Raw genomic sequence first — 18285 nt, forward strand, 5'->3', positions numbered from 1 at the left:
TCTGTCAAAAAAAAAAAAAAAAAAAATCTTAAAAAGAAAAAGAAAAAGCGGGGCGCCTGGGTGGCACAGCGGTTAAGCGTCTGCCTTTGGCTCAGGGCGTGATCCCGGCGTTATGGGATCGAGCCCCACATCAGGCTCCTCCGCTATGAGCCTGCTTCTTCCTCTCCCACTCCCCCTGCTTGTGTTCCCTCTCTCGCTGGCTGTCTCTGTCTCTGTCGAATAAATAAATAAAATCTTAAAAAAAAAATAAAAAAAAATAAAAAGAAAAAGAAAGTTAAAAAAGATTAAAAATAGAATCACCATATGATCCAGTAATTCCACTACTGGGTATGTACTCAAAACAAAACAAAACAAAATTCGAAAAGATATATGCCACCACATGCGAACTGCAGCTTTATAATAGCTAAGATATGGAAGGAAACAGCCCAAGTGTCCATCCATAGATGAATGGACAGAGAAAAAATATGGTACAATGGAATATTAGTCAGCCACAAAAAATGAAATCTTGCCATTTGCAAGATGGATGGATCTAGAGGGTATAATACTAAGTGAAATAAGTCAATCAGAGAAAGACAAGTACCATTAAGGTTTCACTCACATGTGGCAAAACAAATGAAACAAATGAGCAAAGAAGAAAAGAGACAAACCAGACCTTTATTTTTTATTTTTTTAAAGATTTTATTTATTTATTTGACAGAGAGAGAGACAGCCAGGGAGAGAGGGAACACAAGCAGGGGGAATGGGAGAGGAAGAAGCAGGCTTCCCAGCAGAGCAGGGAGGCCGATGCCAGGCTCGATCCCAAGACCCTGGGATCACGCCCTGAGCCGAAGGCAGACGCTTAACGACTGAGCCACCCAGGCGCTCCCCAAACCAGACCTTTAAATATAGAGAACTGGTGGTTTCTATATTTAGAAATATAGGGGGTGGTGGTGGTGGAGGAGATGAGTGAAACAGGTGAAGGGGAATAAGAGCACACACATCTTGAGGAGCACTGAGTAATGTACAGAATTGATGAATCACTATACTGTACACCTAAAATATAATATTGTTATTTACACTTGAATTAAGAAAATAAATTAAAATGAATAGTAATTACATATTTTTTCTCTTTTGTAAAAGATATATTTATTTTTAAGATTTTATTTATTTGAGAGAAAGAGGGGGAGAGAGTGCCCAAGAGTGGGGAGAGGAGCAGAGGGAGAGAGAGAGAAACAGACTCCTCGATGGGCAGAGAGCCCGATGTAGGGCTCCATCCCAAGACCCTGAGATCATGACCTGAGCTGAAGGCAGACACTTAACCCACTGAGCCACCCAGGCGCCTCTTTCTCAAAAGATTTTATTTGAGGAGAGAGAGAGAGGGAAAGGGCATGCACAAGTGGGGGGAGGGAGAGGGAGAAGCAGACTCTCAGGACCCCTGAGACCATGACCTGAGCCAAAGGCAGATGCCACCCAGGTGCCCCTGTTTTTTCTCTTTCAGTAGATTCATTCATTCATTCATTCACTCATAGACTCCACCCCCAGCATGGAGTCCAACCTGGGCCTTAACTCGGGACCCTGAGATCTCAAGCTGAAACCAAGAGTTGCAGGCTTAACTTTAGACTGAGCCAATCAGGCACCCCAGTGGGTTACCTTTTTTAGAAGTTTTATTTTTTAAAAGATTTTATTTATTTATTTCAGAGTGAGAAAAAGAGAGAGGGAGAAGCAGACTCCCTGCTGAGATGAAAGCCCAATGTGGGGCTTGATAACAGGACCCTGGGATCATGACCTGAGCTGAAGTCAGATGCTTAACCAACTGAGCCACCCAGGCGTCCCATACAATAGTTTTAGATTTACAGAAAATTGAGCAGCTAGTACAGAGTTGCCAACAGCTGCCCCTCCAAGAGTTTCCCCTTATTACTAACATTTTATATTAGTAGAGAATACTTGTTACAGTTAATGAACCAATACCGACACATTATTAAATCCACAATTTATTCAGATTTCTTTAGTTTTCATCCAATGTCCTATTTCCATTCTAAAGGTCCACCCAGGATATCATATTGTGTTTGTCATGTCTCCTTGGGCTGCTCTTTGTGGCAGCAGTTTCAGACATCCTTGTTTTTGATCACTTTGACGGTTTTGGGGAGTACTGGTCAGGCGTACTGCAGAATATCTCTCTACTGGACTTTGATATTTTTCTCATTAGACTGGATGGGTGGTAAGGAGAACAGTAATTTTATTTTGTCCGCTTGAAGATAATTTCAAAGATGTTAAAGTAACTTAAAATCTTGGGCTAATATAGTGATGAGTTAATTAATGGGTTACTTAGTTACTGGATACCTAGATAATTTCTAAGACAGGATACAGACACATTGATTATAAAGCATAATTTTTATATACTTTTATTTCCTATTTATTTTTATATGTGCTAGAGAGGCTAAAGCTTTGGGTCATTTTATTTTTTGGGGGGGAGGAGGGTTAAACAACAGAAATTTATTTTCTCATAGTTCTGGAAACTAGAAGTCCAGAGCTTTGGGTCATTTTAGCGAACATGTTTTAAGAAAAAAAAAAAATATATATATATATATAAAGAAAGTATAAAAGGGATATATGTGTGGCTGTAGAAGCTGAACTATGTGCGTCCACTAGTCTGCTAAGATGCTTAAGTAGGATTGACATCAATGCCCTCCCCTCAGTTTTGTCTATGAAATGGAAGTTACTTGGTTAAAGTTATTGAGTGGTTGAGAATATAGCAGGATCAACTGTGACAGAGAAACGCAACTTTGTATATGTTTTTGTTTTTCAAGGAAAAGTTGTGTTGTCCTAAAGCAGTGGTTCTCAAACATTTCGGTCTTTGGATCCCTTTTTATTCTTAAAAACTTGTTGAAGGCCTGAAATAGCTTTTATTTATGTGGAGTTTAGCTACCAATATTTACTGTATCAGAAAATAAAACTGAGAAATCTGCTATACCGTGTTAAAGTATCAGCTTGTTCCAAATATGAAAGAGCATATAAGGACACAACTTGGAAAGTGAATTTTGTCTTGATTCATTAGAACTGAGTCTGAAAAGAAGCTATGAAATATGTTAACATTTTTAAAAGTTTGCTCAGTCTTCCCTCCTAAAAAGGTGTGTCTGTAGTTCCCTGTCTTTGGACACGTAAGAATTGGCGGCAAAGAAATGTGAATTTGGAGAATTTTCTGTCTGGGGCCAGCTTGCGCCCTGCAAACTCAAGATGAACCAACAAACAGAGAAGAATTACAAAAAAAAAAGTTTGCTCAGTCTTCCTTGGTTTAATGACTAATGACTTTACTTGTAACACAAAAGGTATTTTTTACCTTCTGTGTAACTGGCCTAGATAGTGGAGATTCTTTGTTTTACCAGAATACTTCTCTATGCTTTATGTTGACTCTCCTATGCCCTTATTTAAGGAAAAAACAAAACACAAAGCATACTTCACATATGAAATGGCTTTACAGTCATGTTGTATGTTTAATTTTAATGTTCTGTCATTTTAATTAAATAGGTAAACAATGATTAATTTCCAGGCACTCACAATCTTATCTTAATCAAATGATCAAATATCTAACAATTTTTTTGATTTGACCTTCCCAAATTGAATCCTAAATATAGAAAACATAAAACTTTCAGGCTATCTTTCACCTACAACTACCTTGAGATTTCTAAGAGGGCACCCAAGAAGCATCATTCATGTTTCCAATAAACACTCTCTTGGCAGCAGGATGTATTAATGTATGAAAACTGAGGTTTTTGCTCATGGTAAATTAACTTCTGAGAAAAAGATTATTCTATCCCTTTTCTTTGGGGGAATAAGCAAAAAGCTTTTTACAGCTTCATATTATAGAAAACAAAGTATGATCTCCTAAAGCAGTCACTGAGAATGTGCTATGTGCTAAGAGCTGGGAATGTAAAGAAGAGTAAAACAACCCCTCACATGCCCAGTGGGGTGACCCGTCGGGAGTTATAACAATGCAGGCTGGGGTGTGGGGATGATGTACTGTGATAAAGACATGCTCAGAGCACAGAATATTATTTTTCAGAGCCTTGAGGACAGGACCTAATAACCTGGGGAAGGGGGAGAAAGAATAGGCTTAGGGAGGCTTCCAGGAGGAGGTGACATATGAGGTGAGTGCAAGGATGACAGGAAGAAAAAGACATTCCCAGCAGAGGAATAAGAATAAAGGCTAAAGGTGAAAAAGAGTGGGGGGGGGGAGGGGCGTGTTGCAGTGACAGGCCGAAGCTAGGGAAGCAAGGTTCCAAATTACCCAGGTGAAATAGCTCAAATTCTCGTAATCATTTATCCAATCTCAACCAGTCAGAAGTTTCAGCACAGCACAGTGAGAGTCCTCTGTGCTACCATGCTGAAAAGCTTAGCGAGAATCTTTCTCGAAAATGGTTCTCTTGTCCAACTCATCAGCGGCCAGTCAGCACTCGTACACCTCACTCCGCGAGGCACACTGGATGGCTCAGCAGAGCATTACAGAGTTAAACTTATGTTTTTCTGACACGTTGAAAACTGCCTTAGTATTAGTAGCTGTAATTGTCACATACAATTTTATTATCAAAGGGTAGATTATTCCATTTTTGGATTTCCCAGGCTTTTATTTCTTTTATTGGCTTGCCTTAGATAATGTCAGTACTGGGCAAAGTGCATGGATTCAAATAACAGCGCAGCTGCCTACCAGCTTGAGTGCTCACAGGCAAGCCAATTAAGCTCTAAGTCTCAGCTTTCCTTATCTGTAAAATGAGGGCATAACAGACTGTCATAAGGATGAAAGGAGTTATTACATATAAAACACTCAGAGCCTGGAACATAGTGCTTGCTGTTAGCTGGTATCATTGTACTAAATCATTACTTCTACACTTTTATTTGTAACTACCATGCCACTAGTATGGTGTCTGGTGAGGCAAGTATGTAGATAATTCAAGAAGCGTATGGTCCTAACTTTGTGACCAAATACAGGTCCTTCTTGCTTTTCATTATTTCTGCTTAGTTTTTCTACAGTCTTGGGTGACATTATTACCATCCCCTCCCCTCACTAGCTCTATTGCCAGGACTCAAAATCCCTCTCTTCTTTTTCATTGTTGTAGGCTGCTTAGTTGTTCCAGTGTCTAAGCAACAGTAAGAAACAGATACCTTGAAGCAACTTCTGACTTGGGCCTGAAGAAAGCTTCCTTTATTTCCTATCCACAATTCAGATCCTGAAGACATGTAGCCACCTGCCTCTATACATCACTGTCATTAACTGATGAGTGAAAGGGATACTTTGGATGTCAAGGACACACTATATAAAGCTTCCAGTAAGCAATTTTCATTTTTAAAAAGATATCTGTCTCTACGGCCTTTAATCAACAATGACAGGACTGCTGCCCCAACCACAAGGACAGAAGGCACCATTCTCATTAAATGGTGTGAAAAGCACTTATTCATCAAGTTCTTTGAAAAGTTTACTGAGCACAGAGATTCTCTCAGAAACCGCAGTCTTGAGTCTTCTGGCAGGGATTTGTCAAGAGTGGTATCTTTTAAGAATTCTAAATGCAATTTCACAGTATTGAATCTCAAACAATCTAAATATAGGAGCAGGGATACTCAATTAGATTAGTTCTACATTAGTAATCATGTTCAGAACCTCTGTGCTCTTCACTACTCCTCCATTCCTTAAAAGGGTAAAGACTCTATGACCACAATGTAAGAACCATGATGTTTTCAAGGGATAGTAATAAATGCAAACAAGAGCACTCTAGGGTCAAAACTGATGCTGATAACCTATGGCCTACAAACTGGTTCCTACCAAAGTACTTTGGACATAAGGTGCAAAGCCTCAGCCATTGAGCAATGTTGACTAGCAAACCAAAAGATGTTAGGTACAAACTATTCAGATAAGTATTTCTAATTCAAGTACCTTGCAATTTTTCTGGGAACCTCTCTGGTGCTTTGTAGTTTTAAAAACATGCTTTCCCTCATATTCTTATTTTAAAATAAGAAGATAAGTTAATTTGCTCATGATCACAGAGCTAAAAATGATACAATTTTGATCTTCTAATAATGGTTATTATACCACTATTGCACACTGCCTTTTTTTTTTTTTAAAGATTTTTATTTATTTATTTGAGAGACAGAGTGAGGGAGTGAGTGAGTGAGGGAGTGTGCACAAGCAAGCAGGAGCGGAGGGAGGGGCAGAGGATCCTTAAGCAGACCCTAAACTGAGCACAGAGCCTGTCTTGGGGCTTAATCTCACGACTCTGAGATCATGACCCAAGCTGAAACCAAGAGTCAACCAACTGAACCACCCAGGGGTACCCCCCCGCTTTTAAGATTTTTATTTATTTGAGAGCACATGCACACTGCCTTTCTAAAAGGTCTCATGATTCTCCTTCAGTTATTTCACTAAAATTAAATAATCAGAATAATTAAGAACAGATCCTTATAAATCAAAATACATTAGCATATTTTCCTTTCTTCATTGACCTGGGACGAAGCATGATTTCATGTCACTATGTTTTCACAGCACAGTCAACAAGAAAAGGTTAAATGCTGAGTGCTTTCTGAATGTTTCTAAATGAAACATTTGAACTTATTGTGCCACTTAAATGACCCAACACCAATTAAGTATTTCATAGGATAAATCCTCAGTTTTTCAGAATACTGACTGCCAAGGCTGAATGGTATTAAGATGAGCTGTTCAAAAAAAAAAAAAGAAAGAAAGAAAAGCAAAGAAACTTCAATTAGTTCAGTTTATTTTAAATGTTTTCCCTTTGGATTTTGGTAAAGATCACTTCTACAGTGGCAGCAGCGAAGGTTCTCACTTCCTTGTTGTCTCAACAGTTACCAGTCACAGCCAGATATGGCATCTGGCTCTATCACCCAGTTATGTATCACTGTTTAAACCTGAACAACACCTTTCTTGCTGCAGATGCTCAAATATTTTAAGACTTCACATCAGTGAACAAAGTCGGTAAGGTTTCTGCTCTCACGGAACTTACATTCTTATTGTGAAAAGACGGAAAAGAAAAATGAGTCAGTCACTCAAACTCGAAGAATGACTAAAAGGTCACACCCATAGGGATTTTCACCCAGCACTTTAAGCTCTTTAGGCCACCTAGCCGAATCTACAAAACAGTAGTAAGACCACTACAATGTTGAAAGACTTTCTCTTGCCCATCACGTTAGGCACTCCTTTCTCTTCTCCGAATTTGCTGCATAAATGATAACCCCTCCCTAATTCTGGTCCACTAGACAGGCCGGCTTAAAGAGCACACCTTGACAGGGGGCCAAGGAGGAGCTAAATCAGGGAGAGAGAAAGTGTGAAAGCCCAAGCAAAACTGTACTGCCAACAGTGTGAGGCTGTGTAAAGGACAAACTGTTCTGCTGGCTTGAAGAGGACATGCAAACAATCAAGGCACGCGAAACAGGCCGAGGCTTTGCTCCTTGTAGTCAATATCCGGATGGAGGTGGGCTGGAGACTAGGTTCCTCATTAGGCCATACTAAAGGATACCGTCCCAAATCGCCTTCTTGAGTGAATTAATCTCCTGGCTCAGGTCTCCACTAGGCAGGAATGGCTAATTCGTTTTAAACTCCACACCTTTTTGTTGCAACACTTAGCACACAGTGTGAAATTACATATTTGTAATTTTTTTGAGTGACACCCGTCTCTCCCTCAGATTTAGCATTTGGTCTGGCACCTGGCTCTGAGAAACTGAGGTGACGAACTATTTACTAAATGAGCGCAGAGAGGTGGAGCGGAAGAACGGCGACTTCCCTACAGTCAAATAAAACGTAGGTGAACTACACCTTGACCCTTTTCCATGCAAAGGCCACACGGCTCAGGGGTCACCCGCGACTCAGGCAGCAACACGGGGGGGGGGAGGGACGATGCCATACACCAAGGTCAGGGGATGCAGAAACGAAAGCTGGGCCTGAAAGCCAGAGCCCCGGAGCCTTCCTGCCGTGTACCTACTACCCCCCCCGCCCACGACCTGCAGCACGCCGCAGCCCTGCCGCCCCCGCTCAGGCCCGAGAGGCCAGGACAGGTGAGCCCAGCCGCGCCCCAGGGCAGCCCATCAAGGGCACCCGCGCCCCTCCGCGCTGCAGCCAATCGGCGCGAGGCAGTCTCGGCGGCGCAGCCAATCGGCGCCAGGCCGGCCGGCACCACAGCCCCGCGTGCTCTCCCCTCGCCAACCCCCCCCCCCTACCCCCCCACCCCCACGGCGCCGAATCCGCGTCTCGTGACCCCCCCCCACCCCTGAATGGGAGTCCGGGTGCCGTAGAGGGCCACACTTCCTAACCCCGGGGGAACGCGTTGGCGCGCTCTCCTACGGTCCTGGGGGCAAGGGAGGGGAGGGAGGTAGGACCCCGACGGTCACTTTGAGGCGCCGACGCTCAATTATCAGCCCCCAGTGAGCCCGAGGGAGTGTCAGAGAAAGTGTGTGTGTGGTGCTGGCGCTTGTGCTTGGGGGGCGGGGGTCGATGTCCTGGGGCGTCCGCAGCCGGGCTGGGCAGGCCTGTCGTCCCCAGTTCTGTCTCCTTCTCCCCTGCTTACCTGGCTCTGGCGGAAGCCGCAGAAGCGAGGCCCGGGTGGAAAGCGGCAGCGACCCCGGACAGGACGCGGCCTGAGTGCAGCAGGGCCATGGTGGGCGACAAGAAGGCAGTGGGTAGCTGCAGGACGGAGCGTAGGTCCAGCGGGCGCAGACACGAAGGCGCGGGCTCCTGCAGAAGGTAAGGACAACGACTTCGCCGGGGCGGCTAGAGCGGCCGTCCCCTGGCCCGAGCGTCGTCACAGCGCACCCTGGCGACCGGAGCGCAGCGGCGAGGCCTCCTCCACAGAGCGGTATGGGCTCGCGGGGGAGCCTGCACCGCCGGGCACGTGGTCCCGGAGGATGGTGGCTGTGCCTTTTATCGCGGTTTGCAGCGCCTGAAAAGCTTTCCTTTAATTACGACGGACCGGACAGCAGGGCTGCTATCGTGCCAGTTTGAAAGCTGGGAAAATGTAGGCTGATGTAGGCGAAGTAATTTTCCTCCTGCTTTACAGCCAGTAACCAAGCATCGGCCAGTCCTCAATCTTTAGCTGGATATTTCCCTAAGTGCAAATCACTCACCTTCCTCCTGAGTTTCTTTATCCCTGTTTGTAGAGGATAACGGGCCCGTCTCTTGGGGGTATTTGTGAGGATTAAGGGAGATTAGCCGATTATGTCTAAAAACGGCCTGGTTTAGTAGCACAAGATAACCCGTGGTTATTAATGACAAACTTGTGTTTGTCAAATCCTTGTACTTGTGTGTAGAAAGGAATGAATCACTTTTAAAGGAAAGAGCGAACAAATTCGAGATATCAGAAATTGAATGATTCAAACAAGTCCGCTCTAAAGAATGGCTGTTTCTCTGATGCTTCTCTAAACCCCAAATAGTACTGTGTCCCTTACCGATTTAATTTGTCTCCAGTGGCATCTCACTGCCTGAAAGAATAAATCCAAACACCTATCCAAGGTCATATTCAAGGCCCTTCCCAGTCCAGCCCCAGTTGACTGTCTTAGACTCACCTTCTCTCTCCCTGACCTCAACCTATGCGCCCATAGACCACGACTTTTGATTCCACCACTGGATTAGCTTCTTACAGCTGCTCTCACAAAATACCACAAACTGGATGGTTTACAACAACAGAAAGTTATTCTTTTACAGTTGTGGAGGCTAGCAGCCCAAATTCAAGGTGTCAGCGGGTTTCATTTCTTTGAGAGTCTTTGAGCTGGGAATTTGTTCCCTGCCTCTCTTCCAGCTTCTGGCAGTTGCCAGCAATCCTTGCTAGCAAGCAGTTACTTGGCTTGTAGATACATCACTCAATCTCTGCCTTTGTCTTCACATGGTATTCTCTCCCTGTGGGTATGGCTGGGTCTCTACTTGTAGGACATGAATCATATTGGATCAGGGCCTACCTTAATGGTTTCATCTTAAGTTGATTACATCTGCAAAGACCCAAATTGCAAATTAGTCACATTCACAGATACCTGGGATTGGAACTTAAACCTATATTTTGGGGGGATGCATTTCAACCCATAACAATCACTATCTTTAAGACCCAGCAATTATACTTGCCAGTATAGACCTTAGAGACCTCACAATGTAAAGGATGTTAGTGAAGCATTGTTTAAAAAAGAAAAACACAGGAAACAACTGAGTTGCTCATCAATAGTTAAATAGATGTGCTGTTGTAGTCACAAGATGGAGCACTATAGAACTGATGAGAAGGAGCTCATTTAAAAAAAATATTTTATTTATTTATTTGACAGAGAGAGAGAGAGAGAGAGCACGCACAAGCAGGGGGAGCAGCAGAGGGAGAGGGAGAAGCAGGCTCCCCGCTGAGCAGGGAGCCTGATGTGGGGCTCCCATCCCAGGACCCTGGGATCATGACCTGAGCAGAAGGCAGACGCTTAACCGACTGAGCCACCCAGGAGCCCCTTAATGAACTCAATTTATAGGTATCAACATAGACAAACCTCAAAAAACATAAAAAAGCAAGTTGCAGAACTATTGAGATAAAATTTTAACATATGCAAAATCATTTCATATATTCATTCGTAAACGTATGTATAAGTTTGAAAAAAATACACCAACGATACGTTCAGTACAGGATCTGGAGGGTATAAGAGGGTGTTTGCCCTTGTGGAGGGAATGACACAACTTTGTCATATTTGCTTCATACATAATTACAGATAATATTAACAATAGTCATCATTTTGGGTGTATTTGTTATATTGGTCTCTGTAAAATATATTTTGAACTTTCTCATACGACAGCTAATTTGAGTTACTGGTAGGAAAGAGAGATGGGAAGGGACAACCCTTATGAGGTCCGGAGAGCAGGTAGAGAGAAGGCTGATGCAGTAATCCAGGCAAGAAATTCTGATTGCCTGAGTTCAGGTGGAAGTAGCAGTGCTGGAAAAAAGATCACAGATCTGGGATATATCAAGGACATAGATAAAAAGGGTTTGGTGAGTAGATGCAGGAAGAGGTGGAAAAGGGGTTTGAAATAATTGCCAGTATATCAGTTAAAATTGGGGTTGTCTACAAGTAATAGAGACCCCAAATAATTGGCTTGAATGAGATAAAATTTACTTCTCTGACATAAAAATCCAGAGATAGGTAGTCCAGGGCTGGCATGGCATTTCTGCCCACAAAGTCCTCAGGGACCCAGGTCCTTCCAGCTTGTGACTCGGTTCTCCCTAGGTGTGGCCCTCACCCAGTATTCCTAGGTGGTAGCAACAACTTCAGCGACATGTCTCCACTCCAGGCAGGAGTCACAAGGAAGGCGCAAAGATAACAGTGCAAAGGGTTCATACTTCATATCTTTTATTTATTAATTTTATTTTATTTTAAAAATATTTTGTTTATTTGAGAGAGAGCGAAAGTGAGAGAGAGAGAGAGAGAGGGAGAAAGAGCATGAGCAGGAGGAAGGGGGGAAGGGAGAAGAGGGAAAGGGACAGGGAGAAGCAGGCTCTCTGCTAAGCAAGGAGCCCCACGTGGGGCTCAATCCCAGGACCCTGAGATCATGACCTGAGCTAAAGGCAGAGCTTAACCGAGGGAGCCACCCAGGTGCCCCACGCTATCTCTCTTTTAAAGGAGCTAAGAGGAGGAGACAGAACATGGTAAAGATCAGATGGAGGAGAGGGAGCCAGGCGAGGGCCCAGGACGGAGGACTCAGCTCTAGCTGTGGAAATCAGGGAGCTATCTTGCGTCACCAGGGATTGACAAAGAAAAAGTGTCACTGGCAGATCAGTAACTCCTCTCAACCAAAAGCCCCACGTTCTCCACTCCACTCCTGTTGAAGTTGTAGCTTATAGAACTCTAGAAACTGAAAAGTTTTCCGAGCTCATTTAGGACAGTGCTTCTCACTCTGTAGTGCTCATCAGCACCACCCAGGGATCTTGTTCAAACGCAGGTTCTGATGCAGCAGGTCGTGGGAGGGGCCTGCAGTCCCTCTATTCTGATAAGCTCCCAGGTGAGGCCAATGGGCGGATCTAAACCATACCTTGCCAGCCCTCTATAGATGTCCCAGGAAGCTGTGTCCCCAACTCCAGGCTTCCCACTGTATATATGGAAAATCTGAGGCCAGAAGAGGGAAGAATTGCCTAAGGTCACGTAGTCAGCTGGGGCTTGAGACAAGAATCAAAAGCACAGGTGAAGGGTGGATTCCTTTTACCAGCTTCAGCATCAATTACAGATACTTGGGAGGATCCTCGATCTGTTCTCAGCCCTCTGGTAGCCTGTCCAGGAATACTCTCAGGCCTTTTCCGGGCCCAGGCTGGAGGATAGATGCTGTGGGTCAGCCTTCAGGCTGCAGGCAGAAAAGAGCTGGTCTCCCCTAGTCTAGAGGACTGAAGACCCTGAAAGAAAGGTAGAGTTCTGAATAGACACATGGCTCTTTTGGGGAGCCCTGTGATGATCAACACCTGGGGGGTTGAAGGAAGCAGGATTGAGTAGAAGGAGAAGCTGTGCCAACAGCAGTAACAAGGCTCTGAAACTGTTAACGGCCCCAAAGAGTTGCCTGAATTGGGGAAATGGGACCTGGCTTTTATACCTCTGCGTCGACTCCCCCTCCCAGACTCCCTGTCACCCACCCTGCTGAGTGACCTTGCCTGGGCAAGTGAATGCTGCAGTGGGAAGAGGGGCTGGGGGACCTGAGAGACACCCTACAACATCTGGTACATAACTGTGTATATAAAACCTGTAAGGAGAGAATACTCGAAGTGCCCGTGTGTGTCTGTGTATGTGTATGTGTGTGTGTGTGTAGCTGTATATGCACATGCCTGTCTTTGATGTTTATGGAGGGCACGCATGTGCACTTGGGGTGATTGTGTTTGAGTGTGACCTTGTGTTTGGCATTTGTGTGCATATGTGGAAGTGAGTGGTGTGTGTCTGCGGATGTCTACGTGTGTGCCTGTTTGCATGCGGGGATTCAGTATGTGGGAGTGGTGGGGAGTAGTTGTGTGCCGGCTTTCAAACCCATCAGGCAAGAAGTTCTGTGGCCCCCTGTTCCTGAGGAGGACGGAGGAGGCCAGCTGGGCCCGGGTAGGAGATGCTGGGCTGCCTCAGTGGCCTTGGGTGGAGAAGGGATAGTGCTGTTTGAGAAGGCCACTCTCATCTGAAGTGGTAGCCCTATCTTTGGACTGACCACAGTCTTTTGTATCCTCATGACCCTTGCCCTCTCTGCCCAGCCTGTCCCAGGAGAAATGCAAAGCCTCAGGAGAATAGCTTGGGAATGTCTGGGGGAAGGCCCCGTGCTGCCACGGTCAGCCTCCTCCAAGCAGAAGGGAGGGGGAGTTTCTGGTGATTGTGGCCCTCCTCAGGGTGGAAGAGCATTTGCTGAGCCCCCCAGAGTATCCTGGTCTCTGACTCGTGGGCCCCCTGGAAACCTCTCCCACTGCCTCACAGTGTGTCTGCAAACACTTTTCTGCATATGTGAAATTACTCTGGAAAAGTACATCCACCCTTCTCCACCTGATAACTTTAAGGATTTTAATAAATGACTTAAAATATTTTATTGATGGTGTCCATCTGTGGCTCCCCCATTGTACAGCTCTCTTGTACAGGTATGTCTTGATTTCCCTCGGTTCTGCTTCACATTCGGACTTTTCACTAGAAGGAAAACCAGCCAGGTCCCCTGTTTGCTGGGATCATGACAGCAGGAGCTGTGGGTTCAAGACTCACCCTGGGCTGGTGCTGGCCGCTTGCAGCAAGGGGGAGCAGAGCAGCTCATGTGGCAAGGAGCACTGTGGGGCTGGCAGGGGTCAGAAAGAGCCTTGTAAGTGCTCAGGGGGTGCAGGTTTTAGGAGCCCAGAGGGAAGAGTGGTTGCTGCTGGCTGGGGAACCGGGAGAGGTGGCACATGAGCGGGACCTCGAATGAAGAGATGTTTCAACGTCATCATCTGTCCTTTCCAGCTCTCAGTGTCTGGGAAACCAGGGTGGGACACAGATGTCTCCCCCATTCACATGCATGTGAGCTCAGTTCCCAGATGGTGAAGTGACCTACCCAGGACCATACAGAGCACCTCTGATAGGGCCTAGCCTTTCAGATAATTGCCCTATTGTTCTTTCCAATCAGTTTCACCTCTCCAGCTGCCTATGCTGCATCCACCCTGCCCTGCCCATGGGAGTGGGGACCAGGTGTCAGAGCCAGGGCTGAGATAGGAGGGCCTAACATTCCACCCACAGATCCCAAGTATGTCCTGCTCCTACCTGACCCAAGACCCGACATGCTCATAGATGAGTCATTTCTGACTTCTCTGCCTATTTCCTTAAGCCAGAAATCCAAGAGTCATCCTTGATCCGGCTCTCCCTCACCTCCCATATTCCCCAGAGGTGACCTCCAGAACATGTTGACCTCCAGAGCATGCCTGGCATACTTATTACTACTACAAAAACATTTATTCCCTCACATATTCTTCACAACGATGCTGTGAAGTTGGCACTTGAAGTCCATAGCCAAGGAGGGGCAGAGTTGGGATTCAGCCCCAGCTTTCTCCTTATTACAGGAAACGAAAGCCACCTGCTTCTTGCCATCCACATGACCAGCGCCATCGGCCCTGTCTTGAGTCACACCAAAAGCCACTCACTGGACTGTGGGACTCTAGTCTTGCTCCTTCTATATATTCTCCGCACAGTAGCCAGTGGGATCCTTCTAAAACATATGGCCAATCCTATCTCTCCCTTGCTTAAAACTCTTCAGAGGCTCCTCGAGATAGAGCCCAGTCGCTTCCACATCACCCTTGAGAGGCCTTGCAGGATCTGCCGACCATGGAGAGAAGCAGGTGCTGGCCTCTTCCCATGTCGAAGACGATGTCACATGTCTTCACTCTCAACAGTCAGCCAGGATGTGCCGAGACTCGTATTAGCCATCTGAGGGGACACTGCAAAAAAGGCCAATTATAAAAGAATACAGTGCATCTGTCTATGAGCATCTTACAGGTGGAAACTGATTTCGGGTTGTCTAAGTGCAGTAGCAAATGTAAACATAGGTGCTGCTACTGCTGGAGGAATGCAGAACAGAGACAATCAGCCTGGGATGTGAAGAAAAATCACTTGGAGGAGGAAACACTTGACCTGATTCTAGAAGAATGAATAAAAGTTTATTAAGGAAAAAAAAAATGGAAGGACATTACCAGGATGATGGCGCAGCCCTTGTCAAGCCTGGAAGATACCAGGGACTAGGTGGATGGACAAAGTCAAGATGCTCTCAGATATCACAGCATGAGCTGGAGAGGGGCAAGAGATGTCCCATGAGCAGGCTGATGAGGTTTTCATGGCGGGATTATCAGNGGGAAAGAAAGTGGCTGAGGCCCAGAGAGGCCACAAGTCTGGTTCGAGGTCATACATCAGTGAAGTCAGAGCCAACCAGGTCTTCCTCGTTCCTCTCTCTGCAAGTGTTGTGGCTCTGAGAGGGCGACTGAGGGGATTCAGACAAGCCCCAGGCCTCACTCAGCTGACAGTAGGGAGGGCAGGGAAAGGGTGCAGTCAGTGACCTCAAGGCTAAGGCTAGAGGCTACCCTGGGGAGAGATTCTCTGCGCTCAGTGGTTAAGAGGATTTGAGGTCCTCAGCACAGTTCAGAGAAGTGGAAGCCAATGTACACATTCATAGCATTTAGTTCCCCCAACTAAGCTATGCTTTAATTATGCTAAGGCCCTGACAGAGCCCCCCCCCCCCCCACAAAAGAACAGACTTGAACTTCAAACTTGAAACTGTTCTTTTGCCTTAATCTAAGCCATGTGTCTGGCCCCTACTTCCAGGCCCAGGTGTAGCTCTCATTGCTTTTGGAGGTTGAAATCAACTCCTCCACACGACTGAAATGAGTGTTTTTGTCACTTAAAAAAAATATTAAAGAAAGGAAAATGTCAGGATCATAGCAATCCAGGCCATTGATTCAGTGGACGCAGGCTGTCTCCCAAACTGGAGAGAGCATTACCCATGGAGTAAGAGTGACATCAGTGTGGGCAACGACCACGAGAGGTGTGATGCAGCCTTTTGAAAAGGCCCAGATGGGCTTGAGCTGTTCCCATCTCCAGCTTTGCATGTTGGAGGCTTCGAGGCTAATGCATATGCAGGGGACCAGAAGGCTGCTGCAGAAGGCTGCACTGACCGTGGAATTACTGGATCAAAAGAAATGCCATTTCGGGGCCCCTGGCAGGATCAGTCAGTTAAGTGTCTGCCTTCAGCTCAGGTCGTGATCCCAGAGTCCTGGGACTGAGCCCTGCTTTGGGCTCTCTGCTCAGTGGGGAGCCTGCTTCTCTCCTTCTCCCTCTGCCTGCCGCTCTGCCTACTTGTGCTTGCTCTCTTTCCAACAAATAAATAAATAAAATCTTGGAAAAAGAAGAAATGCCATATCTTCAGAATGAAGCAACAATCTCAAACTGCATGAGAACACAGAGACCCCCAGCTCAACTCCCTCACTTCCAAGATGGAAAAAATGCATGGTTTGGTAAGGAAGAAGACTCGTTTCAAATCAGGAGTGAGTTTATGGTGTAGGCAGAATTAGAATCCGAAGCTTCTGGATTCCAGACCATCATTCTTATTGGATTTAACTATTTAGAAGGTAGGAAAAGGCTTCATGGTCACATGTTTTCCCCCCCCCATCTGATAACTAAAGAAATGGCTTCCCAAGAACCGTGGAAAACCAAAGGGTGTTTGGTGACAGTAAGAATGTTGTACAGTTCATTTATAAACTTCCAGTATGACTGTCTTTGTGCGCTCACTGATGGGTGTGTGTTTGACTGCTGTGGCTGTATGTCAATATGGACCTGTTCTTTGCCTACGCCGTGTGATTTAGGAGTGACAGGTGTGGTTCCTGTCCACAGGAAGATCATTGCCACTCACACCTGAGCTTGAAACTACAGAAAGAAACATCAGACATGGATAAATGATGATAGAGAGGAAAAAGGTTGTTGACCTTCGAAAGACTCTTAGATCACCTGGTCCAGCATTTTCTACAATACAATCCATGGGCTGATAGTTTGCAGTCATGACGAGGAAAGGGTCCTGTGGTCAAAGGACATTTTGGAAACTTTGGCTTAATTCAAATCAAACAGGTTTCTTTTCTGCAGGGCTCTCTGACTTTTTACTCTATGCATGATAAATTTTCAGGGGAGACTTAAAGATGCAAAGTCTCCCAGACATCTGTGTCCACAGAACACTTTCTTCCCACAGAATAATGTCATGAGTCTAATGCTTCTAGGAAAGCATCTTCTAAATGTTGACTTTTCCAGTATTCTGCTTTTATGATGAGAACACAAAGGTCTGAGAGAGAGAGAGATGACCTGTCCATCTTCCCTTTTGGAGAGAGAGATTACTCATGACCCTGGAATGTAAGCAAATCTCCCACGGAGAGAGAAGGCTTATCTTTACTACTCTGGGACATCTCTGGGGAGGTAAAATCCAAATCTCTCAGGAGGGAACATACCTCTAGCTTCTAAGGCCCTTTGCTATTCAAACACATCTTTAGCTCAAAAGGCCCAGACCATGCAGAAAGTGAGAATTCCAGGGAGACTTGTCTCTCAACAATGATATGGATATCGAAGCCTAATGTATAAACTTTTGGCGTGTACAAGTGAAAGTACTAAGAAAATAAGTAAATTAACGAGTGAGTGACCTAGGCAACGCACTTTCTACTGGAGATGTGAATGACCACCTAATGATAGGGGACAAGGGAGGTGTAAAAGTGTATGAGTGCCTTGTGATCATGGCAGAAGCCCTCCTATCCGAACTGAGTTCAAGATGTTCCCTGACATTCACAACCAGTTGCAAGAGCTCTGTAACTCAGTCATATGGCCAGCACAGTTTTTGCATGACTATTTTGCACAAAATAGACCACACTGGCCTTGCAATATAGCTTCCCTGGAAACCTGGTTAAAGCCTGGGAGGTCCCATGCTAGCCATGATGAAGTCCATGCTGGCCTTAATGTCAGCTTCCATTGTCTCTCTTTTTAAAATTGAGATATAATTCACATGCCATTCACATACCGTAGATGAGCCACTTGAAAGTGTACAATTCAGTTGGTTTTAGCATATCCACAAGATGGTACAACTGTCACCAGTATCTAATTCTAGAACATTTTCATCACCCCAGATAGAAACTCCCAACCATTACCAGTCATCTCCATTCCCTTCCCCCTCATCCCCTCATACGATGCTTGTCTTTTGTGTCTGGTTTCTTTTACTGATGTTTCTGAAATTCATTCATGGTGCAGCATACATCTGCACATTTCTTTTTGGGTCCAAATAATATTCCATTATGTGGATAGACCACA

At 45.3% G+C, this 18285-nt stretch overlaps 1 protein-coding gene and 1 non-coding gene across 2 annotated transcripts in view; one reads left to right on the top strand and one right to left on the bottom strand.

Moving 5' to 3' along the window:
* GOT2 (glutamic-oxaloacetic transaminase 2) overlaps window positions 1-8749 on the bottom strand; it is a 24444-nt gene extending 15695 nt beyond the window's left edge. Inside the window, exon 1 of the mRNA XM_008702569.2 lies at window positions 8541-8749. Within this exon, the coding sequence (XP_008700791.1) occupies window positions 8541-8629 (89 nt within the window). The 5' untranslated portion in view covers window positions 8630-8749. The remainder of the gene's footprint in view (window positions 1-8540) is intronic.
* On the top strand, window positions 3095-3231 carry LOC121103597. The gene has a single exon (XR_005835844.1). It is a non-coding gene; the product is annotated as a small nucleolar RNA SNORA38 (small nucleolar RNA).
* Window positions 8750-18285: the final 9536 nt, after the last annotated feature.

The sequence above is a fragment of the Ursus maritimus genome, unplaced genomic scaffold (genome assembly GCF_017311325.1).
Source record: "Ursus maritimus isolate PB19 unplaced genomic scaffold, ASM1731132v1 scaffold_19, whole genome shotgun sequence".
Taxonomy (NCBI): domain Eukaryota; kingdom Metazoa; phylum Chordata; class Mammalia; order Carnivora; family Ursidae; genus Ursus; species Ursus maritimus.